General features: G+C 43.6%; 1 protein-coding gene across 2 annotated transcripts in view; it reads left to right on the forward strand.

The window, feature by feature from the left end:
* The window catches only part of GNAL (G protein subunit alpha L), a 142,161-nt gene that overhangs the window by 84,628 nt on the left and 39,185 nt on the right, over positions 1 to 18,348 (forward strand). For both annotated transcript variants that reach the window (XM_035029295.1, XM_035029296.1), the window contains exon 5: positions 15,070 to 15,167. In XM_035029295.1, coding sequence (XP_034885186.1) covers positions 15,070 to 15,167 — 98 coding nt within the window. The remainder of the gene's footprint in view (positions 1 to 15,069; positions 15,168 to 18,348) is intronic.

An 18,348-nucleotide genomic window follows, 5' to 3' on the forward strand; every position in this document is an offset into this window, starting at 1 on the left:
TTGATAATGTTCTTGGGTTCCAGAAGAATTACTTTTTAAGTTATTCGTGGGGGAGAACCAGGACAAACATGCCTTTAAACGTCAAATTACAGTGGTCCCTGAATGGCTCAGTTGGGTAAGCATCTGCCTTCAGCTCAGAGCATGATCCTGGGGTCCTCGGATCAAGCCCCCCATCAGGCTCTCTGCTCAGCGGGGAGCCTGCTTCTCCCTCTCCCTCTGCTGCTCCCCCTGCTCGTGCTCTCTCTCTCTCAAATAAATAAATAAAATTTAAAATAACTTTTAGACACAAACTCGGTTCCCATCAATTCAAAGTTACTAACAAATCATGTATATGAATTTTCAGCTTTCTTAATTAGCATAAACTTTTGGTATGGAGGTGAACATGGACAATAAAGCAAGTAGAAGACAGAATGAGAGAAGAGGACTTCCCAGAACAGTTTATTTATCCACTTGCTCATGAGCCAAATATTTATTGAGCTCTTACTCAAGACTGTCTTAAGTGCTTGATAGACATCAGAGAACAACCATGAAGATCCTTGCCCTCATGGGTCTAGCAGGGAATGCAGGGCATAAGTAGGACATAATAAATAAGTTCATGAAAGAGTATCTTAAGGTGTGCTAAGCACTGCAGAAACAAGAACCACTGGGGCAGGCTCAGGGGCATGGGAGCGGAGGAGCGAGGACGGTGTGGTTTTAGAGAGGATGGTCGGCGAGGGTTTCATTGAGAAGCAGGTTAAGGACAGACCAGGGAAGGACAATCCAGGTAGTCAGAGTAGCAGTATTGCTAAGGCCCTGCCCCGGGGTGGGAGACCCCTGCAGTGCAGGGAAGAGCAGGGGGCCAGTGTGGCTGGACAGGGAGCAGGAGGAGACTGATGATGGCATGATACCAGAGAGACACATGGAGAAAGGGGCACCAAAGAAACAGGGTCTTAGAGTTATTGTGGGGACTCTGAGTGAGTAGGGCCCCATAGGAGTGACCTGAGATGACCTTCACTGTAAAAGCATCATCCTGACTCCAGTTTCAGAAAACACCGTAGGGTGGAAGCAGAGAGACTCGACGGGGGACTCTGGCTATAATCTAAGTGAGAGGTATTGGTGGTTAGAACCATGCAGGTGGTGAGATATTCAGCCCCAGAGACAGTTTGAAAGTAGAGCTAATGGATTACATGTGGTCGGGAAGGGTAAGAGAAGCATCCAGATGACCATGCTTGCTCTGAGCAACTGGAAAGACAAAGTTGCCATCCGCTCACATATGAAGGCTGTGGTGAGGGCAGGTTTGGGGGGATCAGGAGTTTAACTCTGACCATGTTGAGTTTAAGACGTCCACTAGACAGCCAAGAAGAGACATTGGAACTGCTCTTCTACACCATCTTTAAGTACCAGGTGCTTCCAAGGACAGTGCTCCGTGGGTGGGGAATAAGGAGACAGTCTCAGGTACGTGATCCCAGGCTGGTCCTTAGAACAATGATCAGTGCGATGCTTAACCATCATATACAGTGTTTATTTTTTCAAAGCTTTTTCAAATATGAACTTTGTTACCTATTTCCCTGAAAGTTGAGGGACGTTTTTCTTGTGGTCAGAAGAAAGGCAGATTTAGGATAAAAATGCTATGAAAAAATATTTCTTCTTCCTGTAATCTGACAGATGCCTTAATTTATTCCCTCTTGATATTCCATTTGCCGAGAAAATATCATTTTGTTGATATTTAGAGTCAAGTTAGGAAAAAACTGATAAAATAAACATCATCCTTCGTTTGGACTTCCCCCTGAAATCCCATTGCTGCTTACTCATTTCATTTGGCTCTAAAAGATTCACCGAGAGATTAAGAACTAGAACCGTTCTGTTTGTGGGGTTCTTTGGAAATTGTTTTCAGTTCTTATTGGAATAACGCAACTAATTCAAAGGAAGCCATCTGTCTACCCCCTTGTTACACGTGGTTTTTTATTTTTACCTTGGTAATTCGGTTGAATTCCACCTTTGCTAGCGGCCCTGCCCCCCAAGTACATCTTGGTTTTCATTCTCCTGGCTCTCCTCTTCCTCCAGCCCTCTAATCCTCCAAATCTAGGGAATTTCTGAGGTCCCATCCTTGTCATCCTTCCCTGCTTTCTCGCTCCCTCTCTCCCTTGGCAAGTTCATTCCAGTCTTGCTCTATACAGTGGCTTATCACTGTGATCCACATTCCTGTCATCCCTGGATTCACATTCCTAAAGGAGAGCTCTGGGGTTCTCTTGATCCAAACCCCCAGTGACCTCCCATCCATTCATAGATTCCAAAAATAGCCATTGAATGTGTATCTGGCAGGCACGATTCTAGGTGCTGTGGATACAGCAGTAGACAAAAGAGCTTACATTCATGGAGCCGACATTCTGGTGCGGCAGACAAGATCACAGCCACTAAATAGGTAAGCTCACGGTGTATTGATGGCTGGGGGGAGGAGAAAGGAGAACAAAGCAGGCCAGAGACTTCAGGGTGGCCGTTAGAGTTGCTGTTTTATATAGGGTTGTTAGGACAATGTGGGCATTTGAGCAGAGGCCTAAAGAGGGTCCAGCCAGCGAGAAGAGCATGCACAGTTCCCGGGGGGGCAGCGGAGTACTGGGCCTCCCCCAGGAACAGCCAGGCCTGTGTCCAGAGAAGAGTGAGCCAGGCAAGAGGTCAGAAAGGGAAGGGGGGGCGGTGGGTTAGGTAATGTGGGGACTTTGAATTTTATACTCTGAGATGGGAAGCACTGAATGGGTTTGGTTTGGTTTTCTTAATACACTCTTTTTCTTAATTGTGGTAAAATATACAAAACATAAAATTTACCACTTTAACCATTTTTAAGTGTACGTTTCTGTTGCATTAAGTACATCCACATTGTTGTACAACCATCACCGCCATCCATACCAGAACTTTCTCATCTTCCCAAACTGAAACTCTGTCCCCATTAAACACTAACTCCTCATTCCCCTCACCCCACCCACTGGCAACCATTATTCTACTTTCTTCTCTATGAATCTGACTACTCCGGGTGCTTCATGTAAGTGGAATCATACAGTATTCGTCCTTTTGTGTCTGGCTTGTTTCACTGAGCATTGTAGCCTCAGAGTTCATCCATGTTGTAGCATACTCCAGAATCTCCTTCCTTTTTAAGACTGAATAATTCCATTGTTCTGTCTCTACCACATTTTGTTCATCTGTTCATCCATCTGCGGACACTGGGTTCTTAGCATGGGATTGTTTTGAACCCAATTGTACTGTGATCTGACTTATGTTCTCAAATAATCCATGGCTCCAGAGTTGACTAGACTGTGGCAGGAAAGGGTGGACACAGGCCAGGTGGGATTCTGTGACAATACCTCCCAGTCCTGGATGACACCTTCCACCAGGAATGCAGCGGTGCAGGTCTGAGGTGTAATCAGAATCTGGGTGTGTTCTGGAAGTACAGCCAAGGGGATTTCCTTAAGGATCCATGTCAGGTGTGAGAGAGAGGGGTCAAGGATGACCCCAGGGGTTTTGGACTGAGCAAGTGAATCATGGCATTGCCATCAACGGGGAAAGACTTCAAGCAGAACGTGTTTTAGGGAGAAAATCAGGCCTCCCATTCTGGACTTCCCTGAGTTGCAGTTGCCTGTTAGAATTCAAGTGTTGATGTCAGGCAGGCAGTGGTACAGAAACCAGAGCTGGAGATGTCAATATGAGAGTCACTAGAACATTCAAGGGATGGAAGCCACAAGATGGAAGAAATGGCCAAGTAAGTGAGCTTAGACAGAGAAGGAGACCCAGGAGGACCCATGAGTGTTTGGAGGCTGTGGAGGGAGAAGGACCAAGCAAAGAGCACTGAGCAAGAGTGCCCATGGGATAGAAGGAAAGTCAGGAAGCCTGGAGTACGGAGGCAGTGGTCAGCTGTGGTAGAGGCTGCTTAGGACAGGCCAGAGAGGACCAGACTGAGAACAGACCACTGAATGCAACAACCGGCTGGTCAGGGGCCTAATCATCACCCACACAAGAAACCCCCCTTTCTTGCCCACCAGGCCCTTTGTTTTTCTTTTTTTTTTAACTTTGTTCTTCTTGCCCCTCACAAGTCTTACCCATCCCAGGCCCTCAGTAACATCTGCTGAGTCAATGAATGAACGATACCTGTTGTTTTGCGTGAGTCCATGGGTGGAGGGTATGGAAGGAATAATCACCCCCTCTGCCCCAGACACCTCTCCTTCCAGACACTCACTTGGTCCCTGTCAGCTCCACAGGAAAAGACCTGGCTCTGCCTCTTCCCTGTGCCTCCCGTTTCCACACAACATGGCCCCACAGGAGCTCAGGAGGGGCCTGCCGGCCGCAGGAGCAGAAGAGCAGATGGGTGGGTTCCGGTCCCGCAGAAAGAGCTGGGCCCTCAGCTCATCTTTGAGACTTCCTTCTTGTTTTGCAATTGTCAGGAATTCAAGAATGCCAGGTCTGTCTGTGTTCAAATTTAAACCTGAACTACATTCAAAAGCTGGACGAGACTGACCATTTTGTAGTATCTGCCGCACCGTCTGCCTCCGTGAGGACACATAACTGAGTGTTTCTTCAGGTTATGAAACGCTGAGATGAAGAAAACAAACGTGTAGAATCAGAAATCCAACTAGTAACTCTTATGAACAGTTCCAGCTATTTCCCTGGGGAGAGAAAGGAGGCCCATTCCTAGGTAGGTGCCCAAGAGAATTCAAAACATGTATCCACACAAAAACTCGTACACGGATGTTCGTGGCAGCGTTATTCACCAGAGCCAAAGAGCGCAAACAACCCAAATATCCATCGGATGGTGAACGGACACACAAAATGTGATCCATCACACAGTGGAATATTATTTGGCAATAAAAAGGAATGAAGCACTGATTCGTGCTATAACATGAATGAACCTGAAAACATGATGCTGAGTGAAAGAAGCCAGACACAAAAGGTCACGTCTTATACAATTCCACGTATATGAAATATCCAGAATAGGCAAATCCAAGGAGATGAAAAGTAGATTGGTGGTTGCCAGAGGCTGGGAGGGGGGGAAGTGGGGGGTGACTGCTGACAGTATGGGGCTTCTTTGGAGGGGTCATGTTCCAGAAGCAATTGTGGACGTGGTTGCACAACTTTTTGAATTGTGAACCATTGAATTATACAACTTTAAATGGTTGAATTGTATGGTATATGAACTATATCTCAATAAAACTGTTGCATACAAAATAAAAAGGAAGAGGGAAAATATACAACTTGAAATCAGAGAGTCCCCGAACTGGAAGAAATCTGCAAGACTCTCTTGCACAAGCGCGCAAGGATAGAACTGTGAGGTGTTTGGCGTTTGGAACAGTTTTCTTTCCCTTTTATGTCAGTTGTCTGTTGTCCGAGTTGCAGCTGCTTCAGCATTGCCAAGGGGCTCAGCAAGCGGTTGCCTTTGAAATGCTCTTCTTTTATATCTACATAGAGATTTCAGTCACCCAATGCCTCTGATGCAGTGCGAGGTGTCGAATTTTCTGGAAGCTGTTTGTTACCTCCCAGAGAAGGCTCTCACCGGTTTGGTGCCGCAGAGCTGCAGGGTCCCACGTTTCATGGAACAAAATTCCGTGTGATTCTGTTCTTTCCCACTGAGGGCACCGTCAGCTAATTTTAGGGTGTGGGTACACAGGTAGCTGCCCCACATCATGGCTCCTGGCTGCACCTCTTGCAGAGCAGAGCTGTTGGTCCCGTGAGGTCACTGGCCCCCCTCTCCCTGTGCAGAGGCTCAGTTCACGGCACCCGGCCGTTAAGGCAGATTTTCCAAGTCGTAGCACACGTTATTCTGGAAGTATTCTGCGCCCTTTTCTTCCCTTCCTTCTAGTAACCTGCCACAGTTTTACTCAGCCAGCTTCAGTCCCTCCCCGGCTGTTTGTTACCTCCCAGAGAAGGCTCTGGGAGGTAAGTGCATAAATCTGGACAAGCCACATTCGCGGGGGGCCTTTCCTGCAGGGTCTGAAAGCCTAGGGCAAATCCGGGAATCAGAAGCACTCGGTTGGAAGTTAAGCACTGCCCACGTTGTTGGTTCTTTGCACAGCTACACCGTAACCTGCCTTGTGCTGGTGATCGGAGCTCATCCCTCTCCTGCCGTTCTTCCCCACATCCAGCACCCAGTGTTCTGTAGATGTTTCTAGAACTCAGTTCTCGAGCCTACACTTGACTTCTGTGTCCTCGCCATGTGTTTCTCTCTTGGCTGTTGGAATCTGGCAGGTCTTGCCACATTTTTACCAAAACTACAGCACTGCGTTCTGGGTGCCATCCTGTGTCCAAAGCCAAAGGACTCTCCCTGACCCTCACCGCTCGTCAGCACTTCACACTGTTGGTCATCACACTCTTGACTTCTTGACTGTCCTGAGTCCGAATTTGCCCCCCTCACGTCACCCCATTCCGCTTCTGGTCTTGTCAGTGCAGCCATCCTTTCTTCATGTCCTTCCTGCCCTCCCCCCTCACACGTACGTGCACCTCCTCAGCCACCTGCCTCCACCTGTTTGCCAGATACTGATCTGGCCTGGCCAACCTCTGCCCAGGAGAACCGGTATATCCCTGTGGAGCAGAGGAGGAAACTGAGTCTCAGTCAGGATTTGAACCCAGGCACTCAAATACAAAAATCCATGCTCAAACCATAAATATCTTATGATCTCTCCTTAGACAGATGTTTTACACTAAAATTTAGTATGTTTTACGCTAGAATTTTCCCAAAGAAATGTGTATCTAATTCTATAATTGTTACCAGTAGGAATATAGCAAATGCACTTTTAAAGACATTTCCTTTAAATCTAACTTTCTTCCCAAAAAGGAGGGTTCCTCACTTCATTTTGCCTCTCAGCACAAAGGATTCAGAGTGACTAAGAAGACCAAGAATAATACTTTAAAGTGTTATATAATTCATGCCTGATGTTCCAAGGAGAACTTTTGTCAGAAAACTTGATAGAGAATTGTCTGGAAGCAAGGACTGAAGTCGTGATTCTTTGAGTCTCTTACCCCTAATGAAAATACCTAATTATTTTATTTCTGTTCCCACACAAATAAGTTTCTCTGGTGAGTCTCTTAGGCATTCTCCAAGTGCACAATTTTCTCAGAGAATGAAGATTTTACAGAGAGATTCTTAGGCATAAGTGTGGGAGTACTGTGAAGGAGAAATCAAAAGCTAAAAAATTAAGTTTGTGGAAGAAAACTACTTGAGGAAAATTATGTTCTCATCACTATAAGATCGATTTATTTAATTCTCTGTTATGGTTCATGGATCTGAGTAACTAAAACTTTATACATACCACGGTTGTTTTGTAACATTATAATTTGGAAATAAAAGATAGAATCGCTAGACAAATCTTAGTATAGCTTTTTCTGAAGAAAAAAAAGTGTTTAAAAGCAACAAAAGCGGGTGCCTGGGCGTCTCAGTTGGTTAAGCGACTGCCTTCAGCTCAGGTCATGATCCTGGAGTCCCGGGATCGAGTCCCGCATCAGGCTCCCTGCTCGGCAGGGAGTCTGCTTCGTCCTCTGACCCTCCCCCCTCTCATGTGCTCTCTCTCTCTCATTCTCTCTCTCTCAAATAAATAAATAAAATCTTTAAAAAAAAAAAAAAAGGCAACAAAAGCCATGAAAGTTGGCCACCGTGGGCAGTGAAGTCCCTTTGGCTCAGAGCCCTGTACTTGGAACCACAGAGAATTCTGATTCTGGCCCAGGCCGTATGGGCCATGGTTTAAGAAGAGAAAGAGGGAGAGGCCAGAGCTATGCAGGTAACCGTTTCTGTCCCAGCTGCACTTTAAAGCTTCTAGAACTAACAGGTGAAATTAACAAGGTCACAGGACACAAGCTCAAATACAGACACCAATGGTGTTTCTATGTACTAGAAACGACAAAAATCCAAAAGTGAAACTTCAAAAACCTGTACATTTAAAATGACATCCAAGGGGCTCCTGGGTGGCTCAGTCGGTGCCGTCTGCCTTCAGCTCAGGTCACGATCTCAGGTCTTGGGATCAAGCCCCGCATCAGGCTCTCCGCTTAGCGGCGAGTCTGCTTCTCCCTCTGTGATCTCTCTTGCTTTCACTCTCTCTCAAATAAATAAAGAAAATCTTTAAAAGAAAAATAAATAACATCCAAGAAATCTACAGAGGAAAAAATTTAACAGATGATATGAAAGGTCTATACACAGTAAACTACAAAGTATTATTGAGAGGATTTAAATAAGATATAAAGAAATAAATACATCATGTTCATGGATTAGAACGCTCATTATTGTTAAGGTGGCACTTCTCCCTTCAGTGAGTTATAAATTCAGTGCAATCTCAGATCAACAGGCTTTCTCATAGAAATCGACAAGCTAATTCTATTTTTTTTAAAGATTTTATTTATTTATTTGACAGAGAGATAGAGAGAGACCACAAGTAGGCAGAGCGGTAGGCAGAGGGAGAGGGAGAAGCAGGCTCTCCACTGAGCAGGGAAAGCCCCGACGTGGGGCTCGATCCCAGGACCCCGGGATCATGACCCGAGCTGAAGGCAGACGCTCAACCGACTGAGCCACCCAGGCGCCCCAATTCCAAAACGTATGTGGAAATTCAAGAGACCTAGAACAGCCAAAATGACATTGAAAAAGAGGAGCAAAGTTGGAAGACTTAACACTACTAATTTTAAGACTTACTATGAGGCCACAGAAATCAAGACAGTGTGTTATTGGCAGAAGAATAGACATACAGGTCAATGAAACAGAACTCAGTGTCCAGGAATAGACCCACATGTATATGGTCTATTTCAACAAAGGTACCAAGGTAATTCAGTGGGGAATGGTAGTCTGCAATAAATACACTGGGGAAGCTGGTTACCCGTATGGAAAAAAAGTGAAACTTGACCTATTCCTCACACCATACTCAAAAATGAACTGAGATAAATCATCATAGACCTAAATGTAAGAACTATAAATGTAAAACTTTCAGAAGAAAACTTGGGGGAAATATTTTTTCTTTTACTTTGGGTTAGGCAAAGATTTCTTAGAACACAAAAAAAGCATAATGCTAAATGGATAAATTTGATTAATTGGACATCGGCAAAATTTAAAACTTTGCTCATCAAAAGATGCTCAAGAAAATTAAAATGCAAGCTGCAGTTTGGGAGGAAATATTTGCAAAACCTGTAGCTGACAAAGGACTTAAACCCAGACAATTTTTTCAAATGTCTTATTCTTGTAAGAGAAATAAAATTCAATAGTAAGAAGACATACAACCCAATTTTTTTTAAATGGGCAAAATAGGGGCGCCTGGGTGGCTCAGATGGTTAAGCGTCTGCCTTCGGCTCAGGTCATGATCCCAGAGTCCTGGGATCGAGCCCCTCATCGGGTTCCCTGCTCAGCGGGAAGCCTGCTTCTCCCTCTCCCACCCCCTGCTTGTGTTCCCTCTCTCGCTGTGTGTCTCTCTCTGTTAAATAAATAAATAAAATCTTTAAAAATAAATAAATAAATGGGCAAAATATTTGGGCAGACACTTAAGAAGATATGCAAGTAGCCAATGATCACATGAAAAGATGTTCAAACTCATTGTCATTAGGGAAATGCAAACTAAAACCATAATTAGATGCCACTACATACCCACCAGAGTAATTCAAATTAAAAAGACTGGACAAAACCAGCTATTGAGGATGTGGTGTAACTAGAATTCTTAGACACGGATCGCTTGACAGTGTATAAGGGAATAGCCACTTTGAAAAACAGTGTAGCAGTTTTTTGTTTTTTGTTTTTTGTTTTTTAAGATTGTATTTATTTACTTGACAGAGAGAGACACAGTGAGAAAGGGAACACAAGCAGGGGGAGTGGGAGAGGGAGAAGTGGGCTGTCCGCGGAGCAGGGAGCCCGATGTGGGGCTCAATCCCAGGACGCTGGGATCATGACCCGAGCCGAAGGCAGACTATTAAGGACTGAGCCACCTAGGCGCCCCAACAGTGTAGCAGTTTTTTAAAGTTAAACACATCCCATATAATCCAGCAATTCCTCTCCTGGGTAAAATCAACCCAGTCAGGTACACAGATATTCCAAACAGCACTATTCACGACAGTCAAGAACTGAAAATAACCCAAATGTCCATCCGCTGCTGAATGAATAAACAAAACAGGGTATATTCACACAGCAGAGTAGAACTCAGCAATTTTTTAAGAAGAACAAACTGCTCATTTACATAACAAAATGGATGACTCAAAAATTCCATGCTAAATCAAAGAAGACAGACACGAAAGACAAGGTGATTTCATTTATATGAAATTTCTTGGAAAAGGCAAAACTGTAGGGACAGAAGTAAGATTAACTGTGTCTGAGACCAGGGCTGGGGGCCGGGCTTAGCTCCAAAGAATTGGGTAAGGAGATGATGAAGTGTTCTAAAACTTGCTTGTGTCAGTGGTGGCCTGATTGAATGAAGAAACGGGTGAATTTTATGGTATATATAGTATACCTCAAAAGCTGTTAAAAATGATTCTAAGAATAGTTAAAGTAGGCTGTCCTAAAGGGAAAAAAGTAGGCAAGTGTGGGGTATATTATAAATTTGCCTTTGTCCTCCCTGGTCTCCCGGGCGCAGGGAGCAGGAAGAGAAAGGAAGAGGAAGGTAGCTGGCCTCAGAGTTTGACCACTTCCTTCCAGGAGAGCTTGAGCAAGGATAAAGTATCCTTAATCATACTTGTTCTGCCATCTGTCAAATGGGAATTGAATCGCCTACAAGGCAGGGTTGTCTCAGATGGGACCTTGTACATAAGGCCCTTAGAACATTGCCTGGAACATACAAGGTGCTCAGTAAATGGTAGGCGTGACCTCTTTTTATATGAGTTACTTGCTAAGAGGGTTGCCCAGGGTGGTCAGAGGAAAGACATGGGCGAGGGGACTGCTAATGACTTTAATGTTTGGGTTTCTTTTTTTAAACAGTTTCTGAAAGTTGTTTCTAAATAGAATTTTAGACATACTGTATTAAATTAGATTTGAGGATGGACAGAGATTATGAATAACAAAATCACAGTGTCAGCAGGCATGATAGATCCCACACAGACTTGATATCCACCAGATATTTGAAAAAACAAATGACAAATCCTGTTCGATCATTCTGTTATCCGAGGGATAAAATTGAGTGTGTGTATTTTAAATGAATCAGACCTAAACTTGAGCTTTAGAAAATTCCATGTAAATAAATGGCTTCTGACCTGAAGCTGCCTGTTTCTAAGGTCTATTTGATTGTGGTGGTGGACGTTATCCACTATGTTCTCATAAAAAGTTCCATCAAACATTTATTTATACTTCGGCTTGTTCCAGGAAGGATTTAGTGCTGCTCACAAAGTTATAAAATACAAGGTAATAAAATAACTGAAAATGCAGGAGAACAGAATTAGGAACAGGAGATAAGTTATGTGAGGCCAGAAGTGAAGTTAGCATCCAGAGTGTAAGGCCAAGCCCTACACACACATGAGGACTGACCCCAAAATGGGACTTCCAAGCTTTCCTGCAGTCAACTCAGTGATGTAAATGAAAACGTAGAAGAGCCACAGGGCTCTGAAGATTAAACATTAACAGTAAAATATAAAAGCGTTTGCTTCAGAAATGCAAAAAAAAAGTACTCCTGATACTAAAATTCGAGATATTTTCCATAAGTCACCTTAGAAGAAATATCGGGCAATGAGCATGAGGAAGAATGTTTTTACACTCAACCTAGTGACAGTTTCCACCCGCACTGCGTGTGAAAGCAGTTCTTCCCAAGACCTGCGTGCGTAGCCAGAGCGTTGACTCCAAACCACCTCACAGCATTCCCTTCCAGAGACAAGAAATACCCTTTGGGTTCTTATTTCAAAAATGAAAAATAGATCCCGGCTGTTAGTGTAACCAAAAAGTTCCATCAGCAGGGATCTCATGCAAGAATTTGCATTCTTAACATTTCCTATTGTCATATGATTTCCATTTCAGAGCAGTTATGAGGAATTTAAAAGAAAAAGAAAAAACTTGTTACTCACCTGAGAATCCCAGGTTAGCTTTGTACTTCATGTGGAAAGGGAAATGTAGACTGCAGTACCAGAAGGAAAATGCTGTAACATGAAATGGAGGAGTTAGATATTTGCATTTTTTTATTTTAATTTAAATTTTGATTTGAAAAATCAGAATGATGCTGTGAAAATGTTAAAGCCTCGCCTTTTTTAAAAGTAAGTTTAAATTTGGTATCATTATCATTTTTACTTTCTATAACACAACTCAAACTCCCTTGGTTTTTTTGGTTTTTTTTTTTAATTTGAGAGAGCTGAACACAATATGACATTAGTTTCAGCTATACAACTCAGTGACTCGGTAAGCTTGTAGGTTGTGCTATGTCAAAGCCCTTTATTTTTTTAATAAAGGTATATATAGTATACCTGGGTTTTTTTTATATGTTATATATATATATATATAACGTATCATTTGTTTCAGGGGTACAGGTCTGTGATTGATCACTCTTACACAATTCATAGCGTGTCAAGGCCCTTTAAATAAGAGTAACAAATGTTTGCATATTTCAGTTGCTAAATACATGAAGATCACAAGGCGATTCTCATTCAGTAATACCGAAAAAGTTAAATATCAGTGATTTTCTTTTTATACTCTCAATTTCTACATATTCTCAGTTGTCAAAAGCAGGTTACATTTCTCTGTGAATCATCTTTTTTTTATTTTCAGTCACACACACACACACACACACAACACTGAAATTAGTTTTATTTGATATTATTCATCTTAGCTGCTAATAGAGGCATACCAAAATTACTCCTCAGGTTTATTTCCCAGCTGGTTTCACGAATGCATGAGAATTCTAGCCTGGCTCTGGACAACCGGTTAAGTACAGCTAGAGAGGCTGCATTGGCTGACTTATTTGTTGTTATATTTTTAGTTGAGATAGTGGTGTTTTGGCCATGACTTTTAAGAGCCTTTATCTTTCAGAAGTAATGTTGAAATAAAATTATATGGCATAAGAGATTAGCTGCAAAATAACAAATGTGGGGAAAGGCATGAGTTATTAAAAAAGAGAGAGAGAGAATTGGCCATGTGTTGGTAAACACAGAGGCTGAGTAATGAGTGGCCTGGGGAATTCTCTCTGCTTTTGTAAGTTTGCATTTTTCTCTAATAAAAGGCAGAAGCAACGGCAGTAGCAGCTCTGAAATTTTCCATGAGGTTGTTAGAACCCTTTAAAAAGTAAACATGGAGAATCCTGGAGACCTAGCTATATTCTAGTCCAATGTCTTTGTTCACCAACCACAAAGCCGAAGCAGAGATTGTTGCTGCTTTTATGTTCCTTTGGTGTCGTCCAAAGCATCTGCTTTAAAAACACAGTGCCCACAATTCCTGTTTTACTACTGCTTTCAACACGGACCCCAGAAATCATGCATCTTGGTTCTTGATTCAAGCACTCCTCTATAATTCTGTCTCAGAGGCTTCAGCTCAGCCTGCTGAAGAAAAAAATGATTCAGACACCTGATAAAGACAGTAAGGAACTTTATTCAAGAAACTACTACACTGGGGGTTTGCAGGAGAGGAGAGATATGGGGCTCGATTCCAAATATCACCATGACACAGAGGTTAACATTGTCTTCAAGACCATCTCGACAATAGAAAGTAGAGTATTTTTCGTTTGGGTGTGTGTGTGTGTGTGTGTGTGTGTGTGTGTGTGTGTCTGTCTGTCTGTCTGTCTGTCTTCATATGGCTCTTAGAAGAAAAAAATTTTTGAGGAAGCCTATAAAAACTCCCTCACTGGAGTGTCAAGAGCAGTAGTGGGAGATTCCAGAAGGAGCCATAAATCTAGGGAGACAAAAACTGAGAGGTTCAGCTCCTCTCCTTCATATGGAGATTTCCCCTTCGTTGTCACCTGTGGGTAGTTTGGATTTGTTGATGACAATGAGCAGCCAGACACACGATAGGTATAGAGATGTGGCAGACCTTTAAAGATTATCCCTGATCCTAGGATGTCAGAGCCTCATGGCCCCTCACCCCTCCTGCCCCTTCTAAGGTTTTGTACCTAATTGTGTACTTGTGATTTTATGTTTCTTTTTTCAAAGAGGGCCCCCTCAGTACTCAGGTCCACCCTTGTATGGACTTGTGAATCTTCAAGAAAAGAATCAGCCCTTTATTTTTTTTTCTCCAAAAAATCTATGGACATGAGGTGTCAGAAGCCCCAGACCCTTTGGTGCAGATCAGAGATGGGACTGGGTGCTTCCTGGGGCTGCTGCGAGGGCAGATGACTAATGTGGGAAGGGATATAAATATTCTAATGAACGGGTTTGTGAAAATTTACGTAACTTCTTTTATATTTAGCAGCTGATGTGTTGTCATTTGCTTCCATACCACTGTTAATTTAATTTGGGTAATTTTGGAAATATGAATTCATAAAGCCACCTCTTACTTTGAGAGAAGGAGAGTTCTTGGTTCGGAGGGTGCTGCTTGCCATAATGGATGAAATTAAGCTCTGCGCCCACATGGGCTTGAGGGAACCAAAAATCACAGTTCACGTGTAACTCATAGTGTTAGAAAATGCCAGAAAACAGCGACTTAGTATCCCCAAAGGGTGAAATTTTCAAGGTTTACTTCTGATGTACCTAATGCTTCTGGGCCGAATTTAACCCATCTGCTCAATCATGGCTATTCATAATCATGGCTCACGGAAACTTTAAAAGACAACAGCTAAAACAGAACTTACCATTGGAATAGGCACACTTTTCGCTGATGAAGTGACAAGTACCACTAGGCAGGTGACTGAGTACGAAGAACTTTAAAATTTTTGTTAAAATAGCTGTTGTATATATAGCTGATGAATGCCACAAAATTACTTTTGACTCATAATTTTAATTTGGGGGAACTTTCTGGAAGGACAAGAATGTTTGACAGGTTGAATCGAGCAACGATAACACAGATGCATCCATTTCTGATCAGGCCGCTCTCGAGTCCTATGAGTTTTCCTGTGTGTGAAGTCGATTCCTACAAGGAGAATAATTCATGCGCTACCTGCAAAAAATTTTTTGGCAGTTTCTTTTTACTTTTAACTTTTCAAGAGATTGTAACACTTGTGCTTTCTTATTTCGAACTTTTTCAAATGCTAGGAATTCTTTGATCATGTGAAGAAGCTCTGGGATGATGAAGGCGTGAAGGCGTGCTTTGAGAGGTCCAACGAGTACCAGCTGATTGACTGCGCACAATAGTAAGTCAGCTTCTGAGCATGGCCAGGCCTCTCTGAAGCTACCCTTTCGCCCTCGGTTATGCTGCCCTCCCAAGGTCACTGAAGTCTCTTGAGTGCAAGGAACAAAGCATTAACATCTTACTACAGAAATCAACTTTTAAAAGGGCACGGGTTTGGCAGATGGAAAACTGAAACTCCAATGGGAATCAGTGTTTCAAGGAAGAACCAGAAGCAGGTGTATTCATTTTACCCAGACCCTTGTTTTCAGTTCTGTTCGTCTTTTTGCTTTCTATAAAATTACAGGCATATCTGTAAATTAGAATGTACTTAGATATTCGTTATTATATTTTCACTTTGGAACAGGGCCCCCAAATTAAATTTTAAAATAATATCCACATCTGCAATTGAACCTAAGCTCTTACTTAAATAAGCGATCATCCTATACATGTTAGAAGTAGACTAGAACCTTGAAAGTGGATGGTAATTAATAGAATAAGTAAAGCCTTGATGAAAAAATGCAATGAGAAATATGAAATAAGGAAAGGACTCTGGTGCCTAGGCTGGCTCATTGTTTTTCCCTGAAATGCTCATTTTCCTATTTTCGTTTGCTATTTTAGATTCATTCTATAACCATTAGACAATAGTGGGCCCAAGAAGAATGTTAATCAAGAACTTCTAGATATGTTTGCTATTTTGATAACAAAAACTGTATTTAAAGTTGTTTTATATAACACTTGGGACAGCAAGAAATGAGCGCTTTTACATTTTAGGTCTGTAAACTCTAAAAATTCATACCTGTGGAAGAGATTCCATAAGCATACAATCTGGGAATTCACAGTAGTTGGAACCCCCTGCTGGAGCTACACTGTGAATACTGATTTCAAGGACAGGGTAGCTGTGCGTCCTCCCCAGCCCCTCCTCACCCAGAGTTCAGGCACCATCCCCTCGTGACAGGCACCGAGAGAAGCCAATGACAAGGGCCCGAGGACAGGGTCCTGTGCGTGTCCCAGGCAGTGACAGGAAGCCAGCCTGGGGACAGATGGGTAAGGGAAGAGTGGCCAACTCTCAAACACATGAGAGAGGTCAGTGAGGCCAGACCCTCCCAATTGCCAAAGGTCCTGCCAAGGACCTTGGATTTCTTCCAAATGCAGTGAGTGACCATCGGTTCCATGAGTGAGATTGTTGGGGTCACTGTGGCTGCTTTGTGGAGTATTAGAAGAAGGGAACAAGGACCCGAGCAGGATGGCTCGGGTCAGGTGCAGCCATGGAGGTGAGCCCTGGGACCCAAAGGGGCAGAACGAGGTGGTGAATCAGAATGCCGGGGGCAGAAAAAAGTGGGGATCAAGGAGGACAACAGGGAAGGTCACGGTGCCATTTATTGAGAGGGAGGAACCTGGAAGATGTTGTGTATGGGAGGATGGGGGACAATATCAAGCCCCGGTTTGGAGAAGTTAGGTTGGAGATACCTGAGGGGACTCCCAAGGGGAGAGATGAAGCAGACAGCTGGTTGTAGAGCCTGGAGCTCAGAATCGAGACCGGCAGAATATATAGAGGACAGGGTCCTGGACAAGGAAATTCAATCCCCAGAGGCTGGTTTCAGGAGGAGGAGCCTAAAACCATATCCAAGAAGTAGGCAGAGAGGGAGTCCTTCAGAGGAGAGGGGAGGATCTCGGGGTTGAGATGGGGGAGGAGTGATGATGTTAAGATTCGCTTAACCTCCTTCTTATGGTGACCAAGAGCTGGCTCATCCTCCCCCCAGTCCATGTGCATTTGGTGGGCGGCACGTGTGTCTAGGAAGCGCTCTGGGTGCGGCAGGGGTAGTGAAATGGCGATGCAGCCCCCACCTGCTGCATACATGCTGAAATGAGCACCAAAAGCATTAATGGCCCTCCACTGTATATGCTGAAGAAACTATTTATTAATTAAAATTTTCTGTGAATTAGAAAAGTATTTAAAATTTCTCGTCTCCTGCCATGCTTCACCAGTCCTTCAAGACTTACCTTAAATCAATATTCCCTTTTTAAATCGGCGTGCCCTTTAGTTGACATTTGTGGATGCACTGCTGTGGTTACTCTCCTGTCATTTGGTATGTACATTTGCTTCCACAAGAGCCAGACTCGGTTAGGTTTGGAGGTGGAGTGGGGCAAGGTTCCCAGTGGAGCTCAGATGCACCCTGGGAGGGTCTCAGGAGGCACACCACTCCCCGAAGGGCCCTTATCTTTCCTCGGGCTCTCACTAGCTCTTTCTTGAACATGTCATCTAGGTTGTTTAAAAGCCACAGCTGGGGGGGGGGGGTGCCTAAGTGTCTCAGTCGTTAAGCATCTGCGTTTGGCTCAGGTCATGATCCCAGGGTCTTGGGATCGAGCCCCGCATCAGGCTCCCTGCTTGGCCGGAAGCCTGCTTCTCCCTCTCCCACTCCCCCTGCTTGTGTTCCCTCTCTCACTGTGTCTCTCTCTATCAAATAAATAAATAAAATCATTTAAAAAATTAAAGCCACAGTGGTGTTGTAGAGATGGAAAGAATATCCTAAGTTAATGCTAGCGATGGAAATTTCAAGCACAGCTCATAATAATATTAAATTCACTTACACTGGCATTTCAAGTTGATAGGAACATGTGCTTTCTCATCCTTTTCCAGTATTTCTTGAGCAGAGACGTCGTGAGGGAGCGCCACAGTGCTACTCAGTATCAAATTATTCTCACACCACTCCAGTAATAGAATGAATGACTTAATTTAACGTAGAATATGCAGATATAAATTTTTTAAAAGGAAGAAGTGGTATAAGCTTTGACAATAGGCAGTTAGGATTCAGATCTCAGCTCTGCCACTGACAGTCATGTGAGAGTCTGGGCAAACTCATGGGGACAATTATGGGTCCCATTCTCATACCGCTCTCATAGAATTAAATATGTATATCTCCAAAGTCCTCAAAATAGTGCCCGTGAGCCCGTCAGCTCTTGCTGTTACATCACCAGTGTGGAAGCTGAGGTCCAGAGAGGTAAACTAAGGCACGTAAGACCAGAGTTTCTCAGAAATAGGTGGCACAGAGCCAAGGTCTGACATTCCTTCGGTCCCATCCTTTTAGATTAGTGAGAGCCATGGGCACACGCTGCCTCGCTCGTGAGGTCAAGACTCCCTCCCCAACTTGTCAGGAACGAGGCACCGAAGCTTCAGCTGTGGCTTTCTTAACTCTGGGTCTGGC

This window comes from Mirounga leonina, unplaced genomic scaffold (genome assembly GCF_011800145.1).
Source record: "Mirounga leonina isolate KUSES-001 unplaced genomic scaffold, KU_Mleo_1.0 Mir_228, whole genome shotgun sequence".
NCBI lineage: Eukaryota > Metazoa > Chordata > Mammalia > Carnivora > Phocidae > Mirounga > Mirounga leonina.